Source organism: Blennius ocellaris, assembly GCF_963422515.1.
Source record: "Blennius ocellaris genome assembly, chromosome: 18".
Lineage (NCBI taxonomy): Eukaryota > Metazoa > Chordata > Actinopteri > Blenniiformes > Blenniidae > Blennius > Blennius ocellaris.
This window is the reverse complement of record NC_137667.1, coordinates 8379735-8406955: the sequence shown is the minus strand read 5'-3', so window position 1 is coordinate 8406955 and position 27221 is coordinate 8379735. Positions and strand designations below refer to the sequence as shown.

The following is a 27221-nucleotide window of genomic DNA, read 5'->3' as shown; positions in this document are numbered from 1 at the left end:
TGCAGCTCAGTCACTGACAGTCCAACAGAGTGAAGCTAAAAAAAAATGAGAAGACACAAAATCTCTGTCACACAGGTAAACATCACAGTAATACACAAAATGCCATTATGCAGATGAACATAGCTCAAGCTAGCATGTAGTAACAACTGGCAACTATAGCATGTATGCTAACTTTAGCACGTATGTTAATTGGCGTGCATGGTAATGTAAGTGCGTCTTACAAATAAAGCCAATGCCAATTTGGATTTGTACTAAATAGCGTATAATATATGCTAATTGATGTGTTGGCTAAGTAGCCCATATGCAAACCCTGGCGCAGATGCTAATCTCTTTACTCACAAGTGATTATTATCATGCAAGGCCAACACCCAACTTATTGCCTTCTGATGGATTGAATATATGAAAGGCTGAAGGTGGCGTTTTGCCCAATGGTTGTAACTGTCTTTTGACTGTAATCAGACGTGGCAACATGTGAAGTTTGATCCAGATCCGAGAATGAACACACCACGCGATGTGTGATAGTCGTCACTGTGACGTAGCTGTGATGAGCGCCGGACTCTGATGCAGTGTGTGAACCTTGATGCTGATCACACCATGGTCAGGCCATTTAAATTGCACTTCCTGTTTCATAGCGAGCCCACAAATGGCGCTACAAGTGAGTCATGATTTGTTTGTGATGAGGGCCATCCTGTCAATGTGTCAAGTTTGATACCGATCAAGTCATGTTCAGGTCTTTTTCAGAGCACTTCCTGTTCCATCGTGAGGGTGGCCAAAGTCACGACCTCAAATGGCGCCACGACTGAAAATCGTAACACGTGAAACACAATGTGCAGTAATTAACTGTTCAGCAAAACTGTTTCGAACAACAATTGTATAATAATTTTGTCAAAGATCATTGTAAGACACAATACACCTACTTCTTTTATAACTACTTTATTATATATTGATCTACATAATCAACTTTGCACAATCTCGTCTCACAGCAGTGCATGTTTTATTAACATAGTAAGGAAAACTCAATAAATAAGCATTTATAAAGCCAAATACAACTTCCCAAGTTAACAATCAAACACAATATTGTATATCTGATCTCATGCAAGGATGTATAGACATTTTCAATTATTAAATAAATACCCTTTCTTTTTTTATTGAAGGTTGTTTATCTTGTATTCAACACAGTCACTCAATGAATCATTTAAATCACATGAAAATAAATATATTTTTGACATCAGCCGTTGCCTGGATCAAAACAGGCGTGAATGAATCTACAAAGTAATTGAGAACAATCACATGGATAAGTCATTGTGGCCTCTGGGTGTTTTCATAAGACTTACAGAGGAGTTTCAGTGCTCTTCTGCAAGAAAACAACACCGTGCAGCACTTCAACTCCAATCACAGAATGTAATGGATTTGCCTCTCAAATATTTACCTACGTCCTGGGTGCGGAAGAAGGGATTGGTTCTGCTTCTGTCCAGCAGAGGGCAGCAGTCTCCTCCCTCAAAGTCAGCAGCACAAGTGTGGCTGCAGGGGAGCTTCAACATCCCCACTGTGAAGCTCTGTTCTCTTATCGCAGGCTGTGCTATTTATAAAAATCCTGATTCAGCTCCACTGATGTTTCCATTCTGGAAAAAAAAAGTGAACTTACAGGGGGGGGGGGGGGGGGGGGGCTGCTATACGTCAGGCTTATAGGAGTGCGATATGCAAAACTTAAGTACTTGCTTTACATTGGGGGATAGTGTTGAGTCACTTCAGGATCACTATTTTATTTGCATGCCTTTCAGAGGTTTTCCATTGCATGCACAGGAGGAACATGCAAACTTGATACAGAAGGCTTCCCAGTCCTGGACTCAAACCTCAAATACTCTTGGTGTGAGGTGAGAGTGCAAATCATTTTCACATAGATTATTACACTCCTGTGTGGCTGCCGAGAACTTCAAGAATTGTTGTGTCAAATCTACCATTGCCAGACTAAATAAGTCGAGGAAATTAGGGAAACTAGCTGCCTTTGGTTGGCAAACCAGCACACTTTGTTCTCTGGCTTTAATTTTTATCTCATTTGGCTGATTATTTCAAGTTGCAATGATTTACAATTGATATAACCACATAAGGTCAATCTCCCTGTCTTATTAGTGAGGAAGTTGCTTTTCTTTGTGAGGTGTTAGATTTTGTTCCAGGCATATTGTGATTAAAAATAAAAGTGGTCATATTCCAATAGATTCTTTCAACGGTGCCATTTTGGTGATTTTAGTGCTGGCGGCGCTCTTTCCTCACATTAAACGTTTCATAAAGATCGTGAATATATGTATCACTATAATTTTCACCGTGCATAATGTACCTGCAGCTCATTTCCCAACAAATCCATCAAAAAGACAAAGCAAACAATGTATTGCTCCTATGAACAACCACTGACTGAAGCCTGGTAGTTACAGGAGCCACAGAGATCTAGTTTTGTCTGAAACCCTCTGAAGCCACTTCCATGGGCTGCCGCACTGCTCTAAATGAGATATTCCTTAATTACAGTGAGTGTGAGCGCTGTAGTTTATTTTGCCACAGTCCCACATACACTATCCTACTAAATAATTGCTGGCACACCACATTTGAAGCTGAAAATAGCCCCCAACCAATGCAATATTTACCCCCGTTTGGGGTAAAACTTAAACTCTGCAATGCTCTGAAGTTATTTGGGACCATTTTTTTCAAGAAATAAAAGTGCATTTTGGAGGAGGTTTGGGGTTTTCAGTAGGGGACGAATGAGCAGATTGGAAAGAACTGAAAACTAAAATATGGAGCCTGGAACATAAATTCACATTAAAGAGACATAAGTGCCCCGTGTTGACCAATCCTGAGATTTGGAAGCGACCAACGATTCGATTCAGTTTTATTTATATAGCTCAAATTACAACATAGCCATGTCATGGCACTTTTACAGAGGAAAACCCAACAATACCACACGAGCGAGTTTAGGCCATGGTGGAGGGAGAAAAAAAAAACTCCCTTTGGGGGAAAACGTCTGCCGAGCCAAACTCTGAGGTGGATTCTTTCTCCTGAAATTGTCGGGATGAGAAGCCAGAGGGAGAGAGAAGGAGAGGACAGAGACAGAGAACAAACAAACAAGTTGACAGCAAACTAATCCACCCACTGCAGACTTGAGGAGAACAGGAGGATCAGATCATGAAGTTCGAGATCCACAGTTGGAGATCTTGCAGAGAGAGAGAGAGAGAGAGAGAGAGCACACACTACAGCAGAAACAGGGACACTGTGGCTATGAATGCAGTTTTTAATGTCTCTGTTGTTGGTATTGACTTCTGTTTTGAGTGTCCGGTTCTCCCATTTACTGAGAGTCTGTTACCAATGTCTCATGGTTCCACAGTATTAATCCAAACTCCTTCCTCCAAGCTCATCCTCACCGAGCTGGATTTATTAAAGACTGCCTTCAAATGGAACTTGAAGATGCATAAGCTGCTTGGAATTGGCAGATTTGGCATATTATTGACAGCTCTGCTCAAGAAATGTGAATAATAGATGTGTGTTTAAAACATTTATTGCCAAAAAGAAATAGTCCAAACACAACTTTCAGTATCTTCTGTCCATTATTTACACTTTCATTCAAAGATGCTGTTTCCTGAGCATCCCAGCAGTTGTCTTTTATATTCCCGACATTAATGTTTAAAGGGTAATCCATGCAAGCACTGCTTAATGACTTTCCTCTTCTATTTTGTCTTTATCTCCATATTTTAATGCATTCTCTTAATCTGTGCAGATAAATGAAGTAAATATCAGAGCAGGCAACCACTGTGAACTCAAATTCAATCGAAAAAGAAGAGGAGTCGTTCTCATATCTATTCAAGGACAGAAGTTTCCAGTTACCATGGAAAAAATTTACCTCTGTCCTACAACCGAAAATGAGACATGCAGAAACTTAAACCCCAAACAGCCTCGATGCAGCGTCCACTCGAGAACGGAAGGTGGTCTTCATCAAAAAGGATGAAGGCTGCAGCGATGCATTTTCAAAAAAGATAAGCAGAGTTATTACCGGCAGACCAGCAGATGACAACAAGAGCTGCTTTCATCATCCCGCCGGTTTGCAGGCTCTGTGATATGACCGAACGTGTGATTGAATGACGGGGCCAGTTTATTAAACTCTGCAGCTGTTGTTTGTGAAGGCACCAGGGAAACAGAAGTAATTGATGGACCTATTGAGTTACGCCGGCTGCATACGAAACCGTCATGGCTGAAAAAAAAAAGGGTCAGCGACACTAATACAGGCTCAACTTTGCACCTCGGCCCCCCTGTCCACAAACAGACCCGGCTGAGCTACTACAAGCTGTTATGACGTGTGCATGTGCATGTGTGTGTGTGTAGTGTATATACATGCCTAACTGAAAGGTTACAGTCTATTTATACTCAGGGTTTTGTTATTTTTTACCCCCCCCCCCCAACTTACTATCTTCAGTTGCTCGATGTACACTGGACCAGATTTAGCCCTTGACTGTGACTCTCAATTATCAAGCTACTGATATGAACGATAAAACTAGAATACGGACTGCAAGTCATACCGCTACGGGTCCACCATGTTTGTTTACAGGCCCATGAGCAGAAGATCTATTATCAATGGGAAGGATGGGGGAGATGTGCACATGTGCAGCAAGAGCGCATATCTCCCCCTTCATTCATTGTGCAAGAACTATATGTGTTGAATGTTACCGTCTATATGTAATTAAAAGGAGAGTAGAGTTTTGATTGAATGAGAAAAAACTTTAGTATCCCTGATAAGAACCCACCTCAACACAACTGGCCTCAAAGTCCTCCATAGTGCAAATAGTCAATTTTATTAGTTAATTATCACAGGGTGGATTTAAACTTTACGTCCACTCTGATACGCCCCCACTTCCTGAAACTTCACCCTTTATCACACCGTTTACTTGATTTCCTCCTACAGGTGTGAGATTGTGTGTGTTTATCTGTCTCTCTGTGTGTTTGCCCTGTGATGAACTGTTGACCTTTCCAGGGTGTTGTAAACCACGGAGGGATTACCTGTTCTCGTGTCTGAATAACAGGAGAAACAGTATTTCAAATAGAACCTTTCATGCCTTTGTGTTATGAGGGGGGAGCATGATTCATCGTAAAATCTTTACCAATGAAGAAACCACTAAATTTCCTAAAGTAATCCTCGCTGATGAAAACAGCCTACGTTTTTTTTTTTTTTTTTTAACTGGCACATAAGTGAAACCTGTGATTTCATAATGAGTTTCCATTTTCTTCCCACCGCTGCTGTACCGCGAACAAAGCTGCAGTAAAACTAAAGGAGCACTGAAAGTCAGACACCCACTCAGGAGGATTGTGTGTCTTTAACACAGAGATGTTGTGTTAAGAGTGACTAAACACAGGAGTAAAATGACATTCATCTTCATGATTACCATCTAAGGTCTGTTGTTTAAGGATCACCGTCGGGAGCAGACTAAGCTCCAACGCTAGATTCAATCATCTGTCAAAATTTGATGACATCATGACAGCGTGCGACTCGGACTACTTGTGCGAGCCCTCAGAAGAAAGAAGTGCCCCAGTTAACCAGGGGCTAAATGACTGTTTTGGCTTGGCAGGCCCCCCCCCACAGTGAGCTAAAATAGGTGGGTTGGATGATGTGCTATGCAGACTGTGGCGGGGGGTTTCCCAGGGTAGGATGGAAATATGAGGAGGACGGCTGCCTTGTGTCTGTGGCGGCAAGAAGAGATCAGCGAGTGTTCGTGGCGGCGACAGTGCAGAGAGACGGATCGCACTTCCTCGGGATCCGGTCACAGCCGCAAACTCATGTGAATCTGCCAAACAAATGCTCTCAGTTCACAATAACGTGGCGTCGTCTTATATTGTTTTGGGCGAAACCTTCTAGCGTTTACTTGTTTCTTTAAAATGAACCATCATAAGGTTGTTGTTAAGGATTGGAAGAGGACTCATTAGACCATCAGACACAGGCGCTTGCATGAATAGATGTGCTTGGGAAAGGGGTGGGGGAGCAAGCAGCCAACAAAGCCATGCCATCGAGATGAAAATCCACACACAGAGAAAAGCCTGGAGCACAAAGGATGCAGGAATCACAAGGACGCAACCAACGCTGACAGATAGGCGAACCGGCAAACAAGACACACACAAGGAAAGCTCCAATATATACCAAAGCCACCAGGTGAAGACAATCACACACTCAGGCACAGGTGAAGCACATGAGCAGCAATCAGACAGGGGTGGGGGTGGAGAAGAACCTGAAACAAAAGATGGAGTTAGAATCTCAAAATACCTCAAGAAAATAAATGTGAAGCAGGACAGTAATCATGTTTGCAACACACCACTTTTCTGATGAAACATTGCAGGACATTATTTCCGGATCAGGATCAGACATCAGGAAATTAAAACTTAGGGTCAGTTTTACACCTTCCAACTAATTTTTGTTACATTTTGTCACATTTACTTTAAATTACGTCTTGAAACGTTCTTCAGCAACAATGTCACAATTCTCTATTTCAGAAATCTACAATATAAATGTAACTAGTGAAACTTTAGGTATGTGATATGATCTGTTTAAAAAGGTAGATTTTTGCATTATACCAAAGTAAGTTAGATTTTTCTATTCCCGATGTTTAAAAATATGAAATGACAGACATCAAAACAATTGACTCTTTTAAATTAAATCAATAAAATGTTTCAAAATGTTGATTCGCATGGTATTTATAGTAAACACATTTGTGAAATGAAATTTGTTCAGCTGTTGAAGATTCAACAAAGACATTATTTTCATTAAAATCTTCTGTGACCCTTTTATACTTTTTCAAATAAACTGTAATTTCGAATTTAAAAAAAACATTTTGGGACCTTGAGCTGTTGCTAAGAGGTGAGTTTGATCTTTTTATTGTTTCCAGTGTTTCTGTGTTTATTCTAATGTTCACGTTCTATTTATAATCGCACTCGGTGACAGAAGTCAGAGACCTTTAACCCGCCCTCAGGCTGGTGGTGTGACTATAACCACTGCTCCTTGTGCATGCATGCATTTTGTGAGAGGTCAGAGAATGAAAAAAAATATTAAAAAAACAAGGCCAGCAATTGAATCAGGTTATCTAGAGCAGACAAATGAGTAGTAGTGTAGAAAGAGGAGACAGCTCAGCTACAAACGCTTCACATGTTCACTGGTGCGTCTTTTGATTTTCAGGCTTCGTACTGCACTGATGATGAAGATATTATGACTGCAGCAAAACCAGCCACACTCAGAATCGGAGGTTCCATGTAACATTTGTGGTTAATAAAATTAAACCAAATATTTATTCTGCCTCACATTCATTTGTATTTCTTTGTTTTCCTCCTTTTGGTTCACAACCCTTTTTTTTTATTTACACAATAGAGTTTTACTTCATTCCTGTCAGTTTAAATGAACTCATGTTTTTAGAGTGTAACAGACCCAATTTAGTTTTTTCCAGTTTAGAATATTTTTTAGATTAGTTGCATGTTTGAAAATCCAAATCCAGTATCTTGCACAACATTTATGTTGACATGTTTAAGTGTCATTTTTTTTTCTTTTTTTAATAAAAAAAATATCGAACAAACAACTCTTTCCATGTTGTTAAGCAGCTTTATTTATTCTGTTTGTCTGCAATTTTCCATTATTTTGCAAGAAACAGAAGTAAAGACAGAACGTCCGACTTGAACCAAACGCTGTAGCTTATAGATCTGATTTTTCTCATTACTTCAGACTCTTTAAATATTCACATCGACATCCAGCTGTGATGAACTGTAATACCAGCATCGACATTTTGTTGAAAGACGAAGAAGTGAGTTCACATAATTGTTTCTGGAACAAGTTCTTAAGTGAGCTGTGATGTTTTGAAGTTTGGGAATGGCCCTTTTTTGGCATAGTGGCCTGTAATAACAAGTTTGACGGCTTCAGTCCCACTGTTGTCGACCTTTAACCTTGTAAGTTGTGTCAGGAAGTGCATCCTCTGTGAAAACTTGTGTCAAATCAAACAAATGTATAACGAGAGCTAATGTGGCGGCGACACAAGAAACCTCTCCTGATGTGATGTATGAAAAGAATCTCTACTTAAGTCGGCTATATATAAACAGTCCCTGCATGAGTTAAACAGAAAAAAACCATGAGGTCAGCAGAAATGTACAAAAATATCTCTCACTCATTCGTCACTTGTATTTCATGATCGAATCTCCCATGTGTTCGTCACATCTGAATGTATGTGCATTTGATGTTTGTCAAGCTGACTTTATGCTGCAGACATGCACGTTAGCAAGCTGCTTATTTCAATCAGAGGACACCATGACTCTTACGTGGTCACAAGTTTCCGTAGATTCATGACAGCGTCGCGCTGAGTCATGCCACAAATGAGAAGAAATGCAGCGTGAATATATGAATAAATACAGTATCATTTGTTATTTTCTCACAATGTGTCACACTCATGAAACGCAACTCTTTATAAGGCGCTCGCCAAGACATGTTTTGAAGGATGTTTTAAATTGTACATGCCGATTTATTGAGTCACAAAAGTAACTGATTAACATCATTATGTGCCATTAATTGTAATACGTCGTCTGGGAAAAGTATGAACGGGAAATATATTTTGAAAAGAGGTTACAAACAAAGGTGATGATTTATTTATTCAAAATGTGTTTATTGTCACTTTAGTTTACTTAAAGTTCTTGGAGGCAAAAGGGCAGAAAAAAACTCAGAAAGAAACATCACTGTTAATTTAAATATATTATTCTTCATCGTGAGTTTGGAAGAAATGAGGAAGCTCTCAAAATATCCCAGAACACTTTAAAAGTTGGGTGTTTTTTTCAATAATTTGTTCACCCTTAAAATGGTCACTATAACAGGAAATTATAATTTTGAAAAAACTGTTTTTAAAAAAAACATCCTGAGAAATATTTTTGCATTTTTTTTTTTTTTTTTTACAACTTATACGCTAAAACTATTGAGACTAAACAGTTCAGTTCACAATGAATCTGAAATATGGAAGTTTCGCAGTTGCTGTAGCGATTAAAGAAAAAAGCCAATGTGCTCATTTTGCAGACTCACGTCGACAGCATTTTTTATCTCTGAGCCGCGCGGCGCCGGCGCCTTTGTTTGATATCACTTCGATCTCACAGGAAACCATTTTTCTCGCTCTGCGTTCCCCCCCCTCCGAGCTTTCTCTCCTCTTTTGTCCTCAGCTCCTCTGCAGGTGGCAGATTTGCATGGGCTGATTTGCAGAGACATCACCATAGCACCTGTGTCATGCCCGGAGACCTCCTGTAAGCTTCTTGGAGCACTTTGTGGAAATGGGCCGTGACCTCCCCCCCCCTCTCTCCCTCTCGCTCTCTTCTTTCTGTCCTCATCATTTCACTGCTCACGCGCCCATTGGTTTGTTTCCTCGCTGCATCGTCCTGTCCATCTCTCTCTCTGTCTTGTGAGGCAGGAGAATAACTCATACTCACCAGCAAAGAGCTGACTGCAGAGAAGAGCAGGCCAGAATGCATTTGCAGCTGGAGTACATCGCAGTGAGTGGGACAGCTCATCCGGACTAATCTTTATCACAGATACTAATATTGTGAAGCCAGAAGTTTGCGGACATCCAACCATGGATGGTATTATAAAACCTTTTTCACAAGTGAAGCACCAGACACTCTCAATGCTCGCAAACTAGCATTAGCGTCAAAGCTGCGCAGTGACTGCGTGAACAGACGCACTTCCAGATTTTAGTGAACTGTCACGAAAACAGGTTACCTGAAACTTGGCAAACTGTTTTTCCGAGAAAAATGTAGTCATCTTTATCTATTTGAGAACCTTTAAATTCATTTATCTATTTATTTATTTATTTAGTCATTCATTCATTTATTTAAATTTCGTGAAAACTAAATCAAATTTCGGGTTGCTCTGATATTTGGTTATTATGAAGCAATGTAGCAGAGATTTATTTATTTTTTATTATTTACATTTATTTATTTTTTTCAAAAGTAGCAACACCTATTGAAACAATTTTTTTGGTCATTTCAATGCTTTGTAACAACAGGATTTATTTCCAAGTATGATGTATGCAACATATGTATGTATGTAATCTATGCACTGGAGCAAAGTTACTGCATTAATAAGAAATGCTGTTATAAAAATAAATTTAACTTAAAATTATTATTATTACATTCAAATGAATAGATAAAATTATAAGACACATTTCGTGTGTTATTACTATAAACTTTGTTTATCACCTGATACAGAAATGCCACAGGGCTGTTGGACTGATGATGAGTTGGTTGTTTTTATTTCAGTATGCATACCTCGACACTGTTTCTCTCCACTCTTCACACTGATTATGGACGGAGGTCTTCAGGCTTGGTCAGCACTGCAGCTAAATCAATACAACCTCCAGTGGGAAGCTCGTGCCACCGCTAAATGCTTACATAAACACCAGGTTTGTGAGCACATTAAACAGACTGCAGACTCAAATTTACACAAACATTTACAATAAGTGTATTAGAGGAAGGGAGAAAAAAAAATCTCGGAAAGCAAGGGCCTTGTGCTGTTCCTTGTTACCATGGGAAAAAACATAAATCAGCGGTGTTAAGTGAGTGGACATTATACAAAGTAAAATGTGCTCCAGCAAGTATGTGTCCCTGTAAATGAGAGAGAAAAAAATGGTTGGAAAACTATTGCTGCTACTGCAGTCATTACTCTCAAGTACTTTTCACAGATTAAAATGTGGCCTTTTAAGCTTTGAAAAGATTTGTAATTGGAGCCAATGTCGTTCCAATGATACCATGTTCCCTCGTCTTTTATTGCGGCTGCTGAGTGTTGAGGGATCAAAATGAAGAAGTGTCGACTTGTAAACTCTCCTTCCAAGCCATGGTTCAATCTGAGCCAAGAAAAGGCCTTCTTTCCCTCTCAATCATATTTCTGACTTCCCCGATGTGTCGAGGGAGTGGAGACATTCACATTAACACACAGTGGCTTGCAAAAGCATTTGTACCCATCGAGCTTTTCCACATTTTCTCACATAACACCTACAAATATAACGTGCCTGATGATTGAGAAATGGATTGATAGAGGATTTTCAAATTTACAGTATTATTATCGCCTAACAAATAATAAAGAAATGACAAGTGTGGTGTGGAAAAGTATTCATACTTTTCAGACTCTTTTTGCAGAATAGCAGGTTTTTCTCCAACATTGCCTTGTATTTGGCTTCATCCATCATCTCATCAACTGTGAGCAGCCTCCATGTCCCTCCTGAAGAAAAGCATCCCCATAGCATGCTGCTGCCACCGCCATGTTTCACAGTGGGGATTGTGTGTTCACGGTGATGTGCAGCATTTAGTCTACAAAGATTTGTTTTTTCGGTCAGATCTGATCAGAGCACTCTCCCTATATGTTTGTTGTGTTCCAAACAGGGCTTGAGGAAAACGGCGAATAGGACTTTTATCGTCCTGCCATAAAGGTCCCATTTATTGAGGGAAGTTTGTTTTTTATCTTTAGGAAAAATGGGGGGGGTACTTTTTCCCAACATCATTTTCTCTTTTTTTGATATGTATTCATGATTACATTTTTTTTTTTAACGAAAGAAGTGGAGAATAAAACCAATAAATTGACTTATTTAGTGGCCTAAAGAAACAATGTTGGGATAAAAGGTTCGAATACCACCATAGACACTGTGCATTCCTGAGGAAGACCCGTGACCCCCCAGACTACTCCCCCCGGAAGCTTGAATTACCTATAGATCACAATACACTTCTTTTAAAAAAAGGGGGGACTCCAATGTCCAAGCAAGTGACTTTAAGAAGCATGTGCAGCAAGGCATTCCCCAACACATACACTTCTATACCCCCTGATCTGAATCCAAACCACAACCTTAAGCTCACGTCGTCACAGTTTGCTAAACATGGAAAGTATTATTTTATGCATGAGGTGTGTAGGAGCCGCTGTAGGAGCTGCTGCAGTGACATTTAGTGACGCTGTGGTGGGAAGTCGTGCAGCTCAGAAAGGAACCAGCAGAGCTCACAGATCCTCTCTGCTTTCTATCACTGCTTCTTCTGACTGGACAAGCATGCACGCAACCTCAGTGTGTGTGTGTGTGTGTGTGTGTGTGTGTATGTGTGTGGTCAGGAAAGGTGGGTCCTCCTCTCAGGCCTATTTTTCCTAATACGTCCATGCAGGGCTTGCTGAGGAGCGGTGTGCAGCAGCGCAAAGATCAGAGCTATTCTGGTGCTGCCAGCCTGCCCAGTGCTGATATGAAAAGGATTAATGAGGCGGGGCGCTCATCGCTCGTAATTAGAAACAACGCTAAAAAACTATTTCTGTGCTTGTTCCTACGGAGAGATCTTGACCCCTAGGATCCCCCACACCCTCAACTCCAACCCCCCCCCCATTAACTCCCATTCCCCACTTGCCCATGAGGGCAGGAGACGCCTGAAAAGTCGGGAGTAAATATAGGCTCGTAACTCCTGTAGCTATGTGACACATGGTTCAATGGAGGGTAACGCAGATAATTCACAACTCCGGCTGTGCACTTCTGCGGACACTTCAAATGTCAGGAGCCTGACGGAGGCCGTCATTTTGTTCTCGCAGGCAAGCTGCAGGGCCTGGTTTGTTCGATCATCAGGGGGGAAATCTGAGCTTCCATAGTTTCCTGGTGCTCCAGTTGGCCATTCTGGCTTTAATTATGAATTTATCTTGGGACTTGTGTCACGTGTACTGTTTTCTTACCCAGTTTATCCCTCAGCCTGCTGCAGTTCTAAGACAATTTGATGTGAAAAATGTTGCTGTTAAAATGATGTCACTGGCTATAGTGCTGGGAATATTTGAGAAAAAAACCTATTTACAAACTGTCTGTTGAGGGGTGTGTACAGTGGTGTAGTGGTTACCACTCACGCCTTGTAGCCAGAAGGTCCCCGACTTCCAGTCATCCGAGGTCGGGCCAATGACACTTTTTTGTGTGAAGTTTGCGTGGAAACCAGGAATCATGCTGTGCATCACTTCTTTGTTTTAAAGAGTTTTTTTTTTTAATTATTATTTGTGAAAGAAATCCTGATTAAATGAAGGTAAAAATGTTGATAACTGATATCAAAACACTTCAATTAATTGTCAGAGTGATAGAGCCATGATCACGTTCTGAAGCAATCTGTGTATGGATTTTAAACCCTTGAAACTGGAAACACATGCGTACTCAGCTTTGTGTGTGTGGCTTCGGAAATGAGAAGTGAACACAAACACGGGGTGGGGGGGAATAAAAAAAAACAAAAACAAAACAAAACAAATTTCCGGACGCCAAACTAAACTTGAAGCCTCCCTGTTTATTTCAACGCTCACAAGTAGGGATTACAAAATTACAGTGCTTCAATTGCAACAGTTGGAGGAGTAGTAGGAGAAGAGTAGGAGAGATGACAGGAAGTTTGAGCAGAGTCATGCAAAAAAGGTGTGGGAGAAGGCCTCCGTTATATTAGCACCCTTTGTGGAAGAAAAAAAATAAATCCATCTGTCCGTAGGTCAGTGCAAAAATAGTAATGAATATATGCATACGAAAAAAAAAAATATATATATATATTTATATACTGTTTATACTTGACTGTTGACTATAGACACAAAGAAAGATACAGAGACTTGTAGAGCGAAGCCCGTGTCCACCACAGCCTTGGAGCCCAAAGCAGAGACTCTTGAACAAGTCTAGTTGTAAAGAGTGCACATCAAACATGACAGCTTGATATTGTTCGAGTACAGAATCGTGTTTCCGAACAAAGTAAGGTGGGGGGGGGCAGGTGGGGGGGAGGAGGGAGGGGGGCTCTCGGTGGCCGTCACTCGGGCTCTATGACCTCTACAGAAAAGAGTTGGAAAGACAGACAGCACCATAAAGACTGCCAGAGTCCCTCACAGACCAGGAGCACACGGCATGCTTCGTCTCCGACCGGAGAGTATTGTACAGTACCATGGTGACATTATTTAGTCAAACACCACACGTAACAAGCCACGTGTGGCTGCAATTACAGGAACCAGCGGGTGGGAAGAAAAGGAACAATTTTCTCATGTAACGTTGGCTCAGATAATAAATTCTTTTTTTTTTTTCTATCTCTCTTATTTTTCTTTCTTTTGTTTTTTGTTTTGTTTTTTTGTAATAGTAACCACTGAATATAAATGCACAAGCTGCAAACAATAAAGGAGTTAATCAAAATTTTTTTTTTTTTTTTTTTGTCATACCCAGATACAGGTGCATCACAAAAAATTGGAAAAAGCAACTGTTTCGTCAGTTATCTCTACAGACATGACATATAAACTGGATCCTTTTGAAAGTTAAAAAAAAAAAAAAACCCCACCTGATCTTTTGAAATGTATCGTATTCACGTGTGATCAATCAAAAATACAAGGAAGAATGACTGTTTTTCCATTTTCCACTCAGTGTTGCCAACTCCTCAGTGAAGTCGTGACCGGTTGTCTTATAAATCACCAAAACTTCCCATTGTCACATAATTTGCCTAACCGATCCTGTGCACATAATTGAAATGGACGCTACAGGACAGGTGAAATAACTTTGTGGAAGACACACAAAAGAAAATGTTTCAAACTCTATTAATTTGTTTACGCCTATAAATCTGCGAGATCAGCAAATCCAGCATGATGGGGGAGTGAAGATTTCCTGGTCTATAGACAAATGTCATGTTATCAAAACAGAGGCTATATATCATTGTAACTTTGGGGTGAATTATCACACATCCATCATAACCGAAACTTAACTGCTAATGTTGCGTGATATTCAAATTTAGTCACTCCAACAATCAGCAGCTCCGACTCACTGTGGCATTAAGCTAAATGTGTCCTCCATCTGTCCTGACTGGGGGGGGCGGGCGCAGCTGATAATTCAACCAAACATGCTCTGAAACATTTGTCCCAACAAACTATGTCAAACATGTCGTGCGGTAACTGGTAAAGTAAAGCTATAGCTTTCCTATTCCGAGTTCCATCGGGACTGTGTTCGGTTTAGGGGTCAATGCCTTGACGTCAGCATTAATCATAATGTGGAGTAGTAATGAAAGAGTGATATAGGAAGTATTGATATTTTGGTATCACTCAAAGAGAAACTTTCATGGTTCACACAAATGAGCAGGTTGATTACAATCACAAACTTGCAAACTATTAATTTTAGCAATTACAATGACATATTCAAGAATTCTCAAGTTTTTCCGATTCTGACACTTACGGTGTCAAACAAATACGATACGGGGGAGGAACCACGATTCAGAAAAATTATTACATATGGTAACAAGGTATTTAAGTTGGCAACACTGTTTCCACTGTGTCCTAACTTTTTGAGATGCACCGTATGTTGAGAGGCACCAGTAGACACCAGCGACGACAACATCAAGTCAGAAAAAGTTCGCACACACACTTATTTCTTTCTTTTTTTTTTTTAACTTCTCAGTGAGTCACAGTTAAATCCGAGGCTGCAAACCTGTTTTTCATGCTCAAAATGTTTGCAGACACCTCATCGCACCATTTTCGGATCAATGGAAACAACCTGTCACCAGTCAATTTTGCATAGCGTGGATTTTTCACATGAGGGATTTTTCAAGCTTATTGTTTGTGAATGTTGGTGTTGTAAAGCCGACTCAATGACTGCATTGTATTTGAAAACTTGCACTCTCCTTCATGTTAATGACACACAGATGATCCTTCCAAACATTTGGGTTCAGTTTTAAAGATATTGAGCGTATTACAACACACACATGTTGGTTTCGGTGCTTTGACAGTGATATTTTTAGCCCTGTGCTTCATTTTATGCCTTTTATTTTCATGCAAACAAGGGGGGGAGTTCAACATAAAACCAGAAGAATAAGAACATAAACAGAACTAGGACAATCATTTGTGAGGAAAATGCTCCAATCAATTATCTAGGGGGACTTAAACTGTATATCCAGTTAAAACATAGCGAGCCATTTTGTGTTGGAAAACCTCAACAGCCCTTGAGTTTCTTTGGAAACAGAAAAGTAGATTGATGATGTGTGATTTTTCCAGGCAAAAGCAATGGTTCTTTTTTTTTTTCTTCTTCTTCAATCAAAAGGGAAGGTTTAAACTTTTTGGACACTACATACAACAATAATATAAAAAAAGAAAAGAAAAACAAAAGTGAAAAGCTCAGTTTTTATGTCCAGGCACACAGTCTTCTTAAGAAGAGGTCTTAAACACTGTGTGCTCGGTTCTTTAGAGGTGGTTGAAAAAGCTTGAAACGCATGCATCCCAACCAGGTAGTTGAAAAGTTAAAAGTCGAATATCTTTTCATCAGTAAAACAAATGTGACAATCAATTGTGTAAAAACCAACTGGGGAGAAGTAGAAAATGTAGAATCTGTGCACCAACGATGCAGAAATCTGCAGCTTAGACAAGAACACACAGACGAAGACGTAACTCGTGCAAGCAAGAGTGTGGGTTGGGTTTTTTTTTTTCTTTTTTCTTTTCTTCAAACACTCTTCAAAAATATATACATGTATTTGTTGCAATATGGGTCAGAGGTGAGTATATTTAGACACAAGAGGAGCGTAAACCTCCTGGCTGCATATAGTCTGGACTACAGAACTGTTTGAGTGCCAAGTTGATTTACAATTCATGGTGGTGCTCAGTTTCTCCCACAAATGCCACCTCTTGATCTACGTTACATAACGAGCATTGTTTTTGTTGTTGTTTTGTTTTGTTTTGTTTTATTTAGCATCTCTGAATGTAGTTTGGTGAAGTTCTGCATATCGATTAATCGTTGAACGAGTCAGACGTGCAACGTTACACAGAGGCAAAACCAGGAGTCGGGCGCTTTGTGTCTAGGAGCTGAAACTGGACCTCAGCGTGCTCTGCGTTCGTCTGCACGTGGTGGCGGTGGTGGTGGTGGTGGTGGTGGTGGCGAGCCGTGCGCAGGCTCAGTGGTGACACATGATTTAAGGCATTGATAGAGGCACTCGAGCAGCACGTGACAGCAGCGCTTGCCTACGCATGGCGGAAAAGGAGCTCTCTCTCGACGGGAGCCGAGCGTCAGCGTCGCTAAAGATTAGACAAAGGGTCACACCGCTCCGCTTGTAAATCAGAAAGTGTACATTTGTTTGAAGTCTGTACCTCTGCTACCTTAAGAAATGTCAAAAAAATTATAGCTCAAAAAGAAATGTAGGGCAATGGTGGGAACATGAAACAGTACAACGGAGTCGGCTCGTAGATGAATTGGAGCAAAAAAAACAAAACAAAACAAGAGATGAGACAAAAGTAGGCAGTGAATTTCCTCCGTTGTGTTTTACATTAAACATCACTAGTAGCCTCTGCCAACAGCCATGGTGAAAAATAAAGCTCTGGTGGCTGTCTGGTAATTCGTATATTGCATAAAATAAATGCATATGTGGATATGGGAATGGCAAAATAAAAAGATCAGCGTATAAATGGGTGGTTCAGTTGAGGAAAAAAAAAACCACGAAAGCTGCACTCATCAAATAAAAAAAAAAAACTATTTCCGTCTCTTGTACACATCCACACCAAATAACAACCGTATGCACCATAAATTTGAACGCAGAGAACTGAACGACAGTAAATACATTAACATCAAAGTGGTACTTCAGCAAAGAGCTGGAAATGTTTTGTAATCATCACCGATATATACACATAAGACCGAGGTCTCAGTTGCATTCCACTCTGAAATTATTGCACAGTAAGCCACTGCGGGCTCGTCATGGTCATCCCCAATAAACCCCTGTATAAAAATAGAACAACAACATTAAACACACCAAACAAGTCTTCATCTTTTTGTTGTTTTTTTGTCTGTTTGTTTGTTTGACCTTCTTCTCTTTTTTTTTTCTTCTTTTTTTTTGTCAGGCACTGCCATGGCCAACCCTGCCTGCAAAGCATGAACTGTGTGCCACAGTGTGAGCTTTAAGAGTTTCTCTTGTCAGTAACTACCCCTAAAGCACAGAGGATATCTCTTTCCAAACCGATTTTCTTCTCCTTTGCGTGCTCTCCTCTGCGGCCACAAAATGGAAAGCCTCCCGCTGACCGCTCCCTCCCTCCCTCCACTCTCTTGACTCGTCTTCTCCTCCGGGACGTCGGCCAGGTCCAAACAGTAGGGATTTTTTTGGCATTTCTCTTCACCACGCTGACCCAGAGCTTTGGCACTCTGAAAGAGTCCCAAATGAGCGTGAGGGAGATTCAAGAAGAACGCAGCAGCTCAACGCTCACACCTCACACTCCTTAAAAAAAAAAAAAAAAAAAAAAACAGCCGGCAGAGCAGCGAGATCGGAGTGCGAGCTTCGGGTCAAGCGGTTCTGCCTACACGATGGTTTCCACACCAATCAGCTTTGGCGTGAGGATTCGTGGCGTTATTCCGTTGTTCAGGTCCTCCTCGAACTCCAACAGCTGGCCCATGAAGTTGAGGTTCGGGGAGATGATGGGCCGCCTGGTTTTGACGAACTTGTAGGCGTCCGTCATGGTCATCCAGGTGTGCTTCATCAGGTAAGCGATCACAATGGTGGCGGAACGAGACACGCCTGCCTGGCAGTGGATCAGAAGGCCCATACCTGCTTGGTGTGCTTCCTCTGCAGAGAGAGAGAGAGAGAGAGAAAGAGGGAAAAAAAACAAAAAACTAAACATGTAAACAAAGCACAAAATAGTAAATGCATTGTTTCCCAATGAGGAAGCTCAGTCATCACGCACAAGATCATTTTAAAAGCTTCCTTTGTGGCAACGCGGCTATTCAGGGCTGATAGTTGACTGTCAGTACCCATTTATCTCCTACTTAACTGTGCCTGGTATCATGGCAGCCTGCAAGCCTACAGCCCCAGTTCACACACACCAACTCTTCTGTTTAAGATTTTTCCCCTCAATGCTATAATTTTTTTTTTTTTTTAATATTATTTCACATTTAACCCTTTTATACCTGTGACGCAACCAATTGAGAGGACTTGGCACGCATATGTTTCCCTTTAATAACTCCTGGAGTGTTTATGACATCAACAAAATTCAAAACCCACCAGCAAGAAGAGAAATAAAGCTTCACGCCTGACTTCTGAAGGTACGACTGTGAAACAAGCTTCTCAGTAATCTCAGCAAAGCACGCACTCAATGCACGTATATTTAAACATTTTTATAACCATAATTCCAGCTTGTCTTTTATCCTCAGATGCATTTCATGTTGCAGTTCCCTCCAGAAAAAAAAACAACAACATCCAGAACATTGGCTTATGCAATATAGCAGTTGCATTTGTGATCCCATATTATGAAGTCCTGTTGTAGAAGAAATAGAGTTTATAGCTTCCTAGAAATTGCAGTCCTCTCCTCAGTTCAACCAGACATCAAACAACTCTGCATGTGTTCATGCAACAGTGATAATTTACCCACTTATGTTTGAAGTGGATCAGTCGATCCACTTCAAACATAATTTCTTAATCAATGGCATGAAAAAAAATCTACATTCCGACTTTTGTCTTATATTAACGTCAATTTATGATTTTGCGTTTTAACGCATTATTGTGAGAGTGAGTCACTTTTGGGGGATTTTTTATTTATTTATTAAAATACTAGTTAAAAGAAGAATAGTTGTGGGGGGGTTTTTGTATTTTAACAGCATGTTTTTGACTTTTTTTCTTCAAAAGAATCTCCTATTTGTTGCATTCATGTCAATAAAACTGCCATAACTGTGCACACAAAACTACTAAACATAAAACCAATGGGTAGAGCAAAGCATGTTTACTGTAATTTTATTTTGAAGACTGTATGAAGAATGTAATCCTTAAGCTTTGCTTTATCCAATTCAATTACTACTGTATGTGGGGTATTTCAGTAATATGCATATCATGTACATTCATACATTTCTTTTCCCTTTTCTCAATTACTGTCCTGTATATATGACACTGTTGTTACAAGTGTCCCTGCTATATGATCAAAAGAAATGATCTTATCTTACTGTAACTAATTTTATCTTAAAGCCTATTTAGAGAGATTTTTTTTAACTAGAAATGATCAAATCTGTTTAGTTTTGGTCAATTTTACACCTTTTCCATGAGATGTGATTGTGTAACTTGCACATGTATTTTCTTTTTATGGTGTCTTTTACTTAAGTAAGTTTTTTGTAAATATAAATAGTAAACAAATATGTCCAATTATGTCTAATGATAATAACTGTGCTTGTTACGGAGAGCACACAAGCACTTTCGTCATTGCTGCTTTCTGACACCATCTTCTTGTTTGGTAAATGATGTTTTTCTTCCACTTCCCACCTCTGTTCACCTTAAACAATCTGTAAAAGTAAATATTGGTCTTTGGTTTTCCTTGAGCCGCGGCAAGCTTCGTCACAAGACACAAAGCTGAAGCCATAATGCAAACAAGGCATCGGTTTTCATACCAATGAATTCAAAGGCCTCCTCGAAGTACTGGCGCAGGTTCTGCTTGTTGCTGTCGGTCGCGGGCAGGCGCTTGTAGATGAAGAGGCCGGTGTCGTAGTGGAACAGCGGCAGGTGGGTGGTCACGTTCAGGATGTAGCCGATGTTCAGGCGCTGCAGCAGGTTGATGTTGTGGGCGTCGTGCTCGTTCCCCAGGTAAAGGGAGGGCAGGATCGGCGTGAGCTCGGCGTTCTCGATGTCCGGGGTGGAGGGCAGAGCGTGAGGTAGAGACCCCGTCAGGCCGGAGGCGGCACCGGCATCCAGGCCCTCGTGGAGGTGCAGCGAGTGCTCACACAGGTTCTCGTGGGACTGCCTGAAGCAGCTAAGGCCTCCTGTGAGGGAAAACAGAAAAGGCCGCGCTCAGAGCTCAAAGCAAATATTGTGCTCCCGGTGTGTGTTTTGGTTGCCCAGTGCAGAAAATGAATGAAACTGTCAAAAACATTTCTTTACCTTCATGTAAATGTGAACGCAAACCGGAACCCCTGCGCTCTCAGTAGAGCGCGCCGCCAGCACTGTTTGGGTTAATGGTTCAATTCCCACTGGAGCTTTTATTGCTAAAAATACATGTTCTCATGCCTCCGACTGCCGCATGGCAACATGTTACCACAAACCCAGCTTTACATGCACATCTGATGAAAGCCACGGACATTCGAAGAGCTCCGGCGGCTTCAAAATCGACAGAAACCTCACATGTGCTTTCTGCACAGTTACATTTGGTTGCAATTTGAATATCAACTCCATATGAAAAGGTGGACACAGTCTGCCGGCACTCCTTTTGTGTGGAAACGTATCCAAATCCACTGCACACACTGACACATGAGCAGGTAAAGAAAGTTCAACGGACCTGCCGGCCGGTTGTTTGCACTTCTCCAAATAACCAGTTTGCACCTGTTTGCACCAGTGACAGCATCAGCCAAAGTTTCCCCTTCAGCTCCAGTATCAGTTCAACTTTTGTTCACACTGCAGGAGCTGACTTCGTGCCATGTGAGGTCACTGCACAGGCTCACAAACGCCCCTCAGAGGGCAGCAGGTGGGAATCTCCTGTCGTCTGTCAGACCACTATAAACATCGACACGGAATTCAACCTAAAGAGAAGCACGTTCCGGCGGCGTTCTATTCTCAGTTTGATTGGCACATAAAGGAGTCAGCCAGCAATCACATGGGGGGCTTCCACTGAAACCGATCCAAGGCGTTTTTGCTTTTCCCACAATAATGACCATTATATCTTTACATCCCAATAGCTTAAGAGCAGCATTTGGAAAAATTCACGACAACTGATTTAATAATAATCGAATAACTCATTTTAAATCGCAAATCGGCCTCGGATTGTTTGACATGAAGGACGCAGACCGCTCAGGTCCTCTGGGACAAGCGACTCTGTTTCCAGGGCCAAAGAAGGTGAATCAAGTTTCAGTTATTATATTTCCCACCTGCGTAACAAACTTCCTGAATCTGGTCAAACGATTATCCAGTGAGCACTTTAGTTCTTGATGCTCTTCCTTTGTTTAGAATTATTTGTTTCTTATTCACTGTCTTGTATTTCAACCGTTTTAATTAATTCAACGTCTTTGTGAAGCACTTTGGGTTCTCTTGCTTGTGAATGCTGCGATACAAATAAACTTACATTGCTTCACAAATCTGTAATTTATATGGCAATTTTGAAGACTTCCTTAAATTTAAAAAGGCCATCTCATACTTTTCATTTATTTAGGCTCCATGGGGAAAAATATTTATACCAAATAGGTCTGCATGAAAATAATATTACCATAACAATATGATTTATGATACACACATGACAGTACATAACGTTAAAAGTCATGTACTGTCATGTTAAAAATAAAGACTCTTTCTCTAAACTTCTTTAATTAGCCAATAGAAGAATATTTATGAATTAATTGTGCTTTGTTGCACTTTTCTTTCCAGTCTAAGTTTGAATTTGCCCAATATGGAAGCAAGGAAACCTCCAGTCAGTCTGTTGCAACATGTATATTTTGCACATTGATATCACAATAATGATACATATATAGTGGAGCCCTAATTATATACATCATCTGACTCCCCTCATGTTTTTCCGCACACTCCTCTTCTGCTTTCACCTCACATTGTGGACGACTTTATTTGAGTAATAATGACAGGAGAAGAAATATTTTGGCATGTCGTGAGCAGGATGCTTGAAAGGAGATCTGTCTTCTCTGCTGTGTGATGTTATGTAACGGGGATGCTGCATTCAAACCACCACAAACATATCTCCAACACAATTGTGGAAGGATTTCTTGTTACATAATCTACGCGCGGACGGCGAACGTTGACGCTAACACACTAGAACTTATATCGATATCTGGTACTTTATATTTGTAGCTCAACATAATTTAGGTGAGCCCACACAAACAGAGGAGCAGCGTACGGCAAATTAAAAAAAAAAAAATATTCTGGTCAAACTCGACACTTATCACAGTAAACTGAGAATGAACAGCCTCCCGGAGCAGCACATTGCCGAGAGATGAAATCTGGAGAGTGCGACCGTCTGTCGCCGGGTCTGACTGAAGTCACAGAGGAACACATGAGAAGCGTCTCCATCACTTCTTCTAGAAGCCACTGGCTGGCTTCCTCTTTAAAAAAAAAAAAAAAAAAACAACTACCGCTTCTGCCCTGCGAGGCCTTTCCAACCACAGACATGTCGTTTCAAGCACTTAAACCCTGAAACTTCTGACATCGCTGCCATGTTGCTTACGTGTGCCATGTTGCAAAACCTGTTGTTACTCTCCTGATGGAAGAATCTGTGTTTCCAGCAGAGGAGAGAGTCACGTCACAGCCATTCACTAGAAATTGTGTTTACTGTGCCAGTAATGTATATTTGTGTGAGTAAATGAGTCAACAGCATGTGTTCAATATTCACTCATTTCTACATAGTTTTACCACAGTAATGATGAATTTATCTGCATTACATTTAGAATAGTAATATAATTAGGACTATTAGTAATGAGCACAGCAGTGGTTTGTAGAGTTTGGGGCAGGAATATTGGGATCAAGAGGATACTTTTTCCAAACATGATTTTTTTTCTATTCATTTTGGAGAAGAAATCCTGATTTAAAAAAAAATGAATAAATGTGGAGGGCTAAGTTGTTTTGTCACAACACGTGTTTTCAGTACTGAGTCATAAAAACAAATAAAGGTTAAAACAACAGTTGCAGACTATAATTGAAGAGCTGCCGTCTCTCGAATTAAAACCTCTTAACAAGCACACATGGATCCCAAAAGTCATTCACAATTATAGTGTATTTTTCTTTAATGTAATAATTTTTTGTCAAATCTGGCATTTAACCATAAATCATCATCAGTTTGATATCAAAATACGTGTAACGATCGTTTGGGGGTATTGAGGGAACCCAACATGAGGAAAGCTGGACTTAGAGTTACACTTGAGGTGCGTTGAAGTGTTGATGATTTTTGAAACGTCTCCTTACAGAGAGAAATGTGGGCTGCGATCAGAGAATTCTTTGATATCGATAGAAGTAGGTAAAAGTTAGTCTGAGCGCTCGGCAGAGAGGGTGGGCTTGCATTTTGCAAGACTGAAAGCAGTGGAGGGAAGGAGGTGTGAGACCGTCTGCCTCTTTCCTCCCACAGACGCTTGGATGCAGGATGAGAGTGAGAAGTGTGGTCAGAAGTACACGAGGAGAAGAAGAAGAAGAAGAAGAAGAAGAAGAAGAAGAAGAAGAAGAAGAAGAAGAAGAAGAAGAAGAAGAAGAAGAAGAAGAAGAAGAAGAAGAAGAAGAAGAAGAAGAAGAAGAAGAAGAAGAAGAAGAAGAAGAAGAAGAAGAAGAAGAAGAAGAAGAAGAAGAAGAAGAAGAAGAAGAAGAAGAAGAAGAAGAAGAAGAAGAAGAAGAAGAAGAAGAAGAAGAAGAAGAAGAAGAAGAAGAAGAAGAAGAAGAAGAAGAAGAAGAAGAAGAAGAAGAAGAATCAGAAGAATCAGAAGAAGCAGATCAAGCTGCTGTGATCTTTTGGCGAGACGGTGACTGAGAGGCAGTAAAACACTTTCCGCCCAGCCCCCAACGCAACAAACTGCTCCGGCTTCAAACACATAAACCAAAGATAGAAAACATGGCAGTGACCCAGAGACTGCTATCTCAACAGGCGGCCCTTATTTACTAACAGCTGCTTCTCGCTCCCCGCAAAATGCCTAACGTGTGTCATATAGAAAGCTGCTAAAGACAGGCCGCATATGTTTGCGTGCACGAGGGAAGCACATAGATTAAAAGGTGCAAAGGCTGCTGTATGAGGTATGATAAACTGCTGGGAAGTTTCTGTAGGCAGCTGATTGGATTAGAAAACCACAACTACTGTGCTGGTGGTCAATATCAGCTGACCAGAACAGTTTCACGGTCTCTCCACACACGCACACACACACACACACACACGATCATTCCAACACATCAGTTTCATATCAGTCTATATTGCCCCTAAGCTTCTACAGCTGCTAAATCAGACACTGCTTTCAGATGTCTGGAGTCGTTCGCCTCTCCGGAGTCACACTAAAGCCCATGCACTCGTGGTTTTTATCCGTCTTCATAAAAGGAAAAACCTTCGTTCCGTCTTCAGCCCTCCCGGAGCTTATGTCCCCCCGAACTTTGATACGCCTGCTTAAAGCGTTTACCTTTGAGGATGATGGGGTCCTTGCCTTCCCTCCTCAGCGAGTCCAGCACCACGTGTAGAGGCTGGGAGGACGTGAGCCGGTTGGGTTCCATGGTGCTCTCGTCGTAAACCACAATCTCTTTGGAGAAGATGCCCTTAAAAGAGTCCTTGCCCTCGCGACAGGAGATCAGGTCCAGCACGGTGATCTTGCCCTGCTGCAGCCGCCGCCGGCTGATCTTGTCGGCGCAGTTGATGTGCACGGCCCCCCGGATGTGGCTCTTGTTGTACTCCATGAAGGGCCGGCAGTCGATGATGACCGGCACCGGCCCCACGGGGTGACCCATGGGGCAGCAGGTCATCCGCTTGGCCAGCTCATTGGGGTGGATGATCCTCAGGGCGGACAGGGCTTTCGGGGTGCCCGGCGTGAGGCTGGGGGCGCTTAATGCCTCATGGTTGCTGACCATAGAGTTGGGAGGCGCAGCATAGCTGAGGTTGGGGCTGCTGGCGCTCACCTGGCTGTGGTTGAGGCTCTGGCTGTCCTTCTCATAGGTAGTCACAGAGCAGCAGCTGGCACTGCTGCAGCCACACGACAACGAGCGCGTGGAGCCCTTGGATGAGGGCATATACGTCACAAGATTGGCCGTCGCCCGGATCTTCACCACGGTGGTGCTGATGACTGCCTTGCTGCTGCTACTGGTGGTGATGGAGTCCAGGTAGCTGGTGTCCAGGCGCAGTTGGAGTTCCTGAGGTCGGATCGGCCTTGGCAGCGCCACCACAATTCTGTCGTCAAGGGGAGATGGAGGCATGGGGAGACCGAGGGCTGCACGTTTACGGAGAACTCAACGGGCCGCTCTGTGGAGACACAGGAACAAGTTTGATTTTTTTGTTTGTTTTATTTTTTAAACAATCAGCTTCCAGAAAAGAATCCTGCAAGACCAGGTTTAAGACTCGGAGTGAAACAAGCTCAACACACAGCGCACAGGAGGACCTCCTGACAGTCAGATCAACCAGAAAATGACTTCTGAAGCCAAATATTAGTAGTGTCAACACCTGCAGGGCAACACCCAAGTTGGTGGGAAAATGTAGGTGTGACAAGTCTGGCCACTAATAATAAGCAGTGAAATCCTCAGAGAGTCTCCTGTAACTGAATCACTGGCAGAGTAATTAATATGAATCACCCTCCAGATACTGTACATGCCTGTGCGATGTTGAATTTTTCATCTCAACTCTGCTCTGTCTGCTCTAAAGCTTTTATAACGAGAGAGAAAGAGAGAGAGGGGGGGGGGGGGTGGAGGAAAAAAGATAAAATACTGCATCAACGCTACGCCGCAGTTTTGTCTCTCACCCGAATGGAAAGTCGGGGGGTACAAAGAAGAAAGAAAAAAAAAGAAGAAGAATAGGGGGTGGCAAATCCAATTGATCATAAGCCCCCCTCCCAGCATTTTGAAAGCATGTCATGCTGGCATATTATGTAAAGACACACGCCGAGCTGTGCCTGTCCCAGCCATTGCCGTCCTTTGAAAGCTCGGTGCAGGTTCAGCAGGAGCAGAAATCATTCATGGCCAGATTCATTGAAGAAACCGGCATGAGAACGTGCTGTGAATGTGATATGGCTTTCAGTGGGGAGACGATGAGCTGCAGACTGACTGAATAAAACCCAATTTCACACCACTGCTAATCACATTCTCCTCGCAATTAAATAAAAAAATAAAATAAATAAAAAAAATAAAATAGCGAGAAGGTTTATTCCAACAGGCAAGGGGCTGCAACTTTGTCGCAATGGTGAGATGGAGCAATAAGCGCAAAATCAGGAGTAAAACGCACCCTTGAAATTATGTAATAATAATAATAGTTTAATAAAACAGTCAAAATGGATGCAGCTATATTTTGTATTCGTTTTATAGCAATTATATAATCGCGTTAAATCTCTTAAGACTGTGCATTTTGACAGCAACTTGTGCCACTAATTTCCAAACTTGCTTACCGGAGACTGTCGCGGATGGCCGAAGACGTATTTGTGATCTCCACTGGCTGTCAGCGGCGCCTCCATTCAGTCCGTCCCCGGGTTGTGGATCGGCAACATTTTTTTGTACTTTTACCCTGCTCCCCAGAAATAATATTGAAGGAAGTCTGCCAGCCTACAGAAGGAGCGCGGCGAGATTGACGCGCGTCTCGGCCAATGCGC

At 41.5% G+C, this 27221-nt stretch overlaps 1 protein-coding gene across 1 annotated transcript; it reads right to left on the bottom strand.

Annotated features, from left to right (window-relative positions):
* Positions 1-18068: 18068 nt before the first annotated feature.
* dusp10 (dual specificity phosphatase 10) lies at positions 18069-27140 on the bottom strand. Its single transcript, XM_080514478.1, has 4 exons — positions 27021-27140; positions 25059-25888; positions 20370-20738; positions 18069-18564 (listed from the first exon to the last, which is right to left on the bottom strand). The coding sequence occupies exons 2-4, from the start codon at positions 25840-25842 to the stop codon at positions 18299-18301; spliced, it is 1419 nt and encodes a 472-aa protein (XP_080370604.1). The 5' UTR covers positions 25843-25888; positions 27021-27140; the 3' UTR covers positions 18069-18298.
* Between the last annotated feature and the right edge of the window lie 81 nt (positions 27141-27221).

Excerpts from the sequence above, each read along its gene's own strand:
- dusp10 (XM_080514478.1), bottom strand. The coding sequence starts at position 25,842 with ATGCCTCCATCTCCCCTTGACGACAGAATTGTGGTGGCGCTGCCAAGG. Across the intron at positions 20,739-25,058 it reads GGACCCCATCATCCTCAAAG|GAGGCCTTAGCTGCTTCAGG; the intron begins GTAAACGCTTTA and ends TTTCCCTCACAG. Across the intron at positions 18,565-20,369 it reads GGAGGCCTTTGAATTCATTG|AGGAAGCACACCAAGCAGGT; the intron begins GTATGAAAACCG and ends CTCTCTCTGCAG.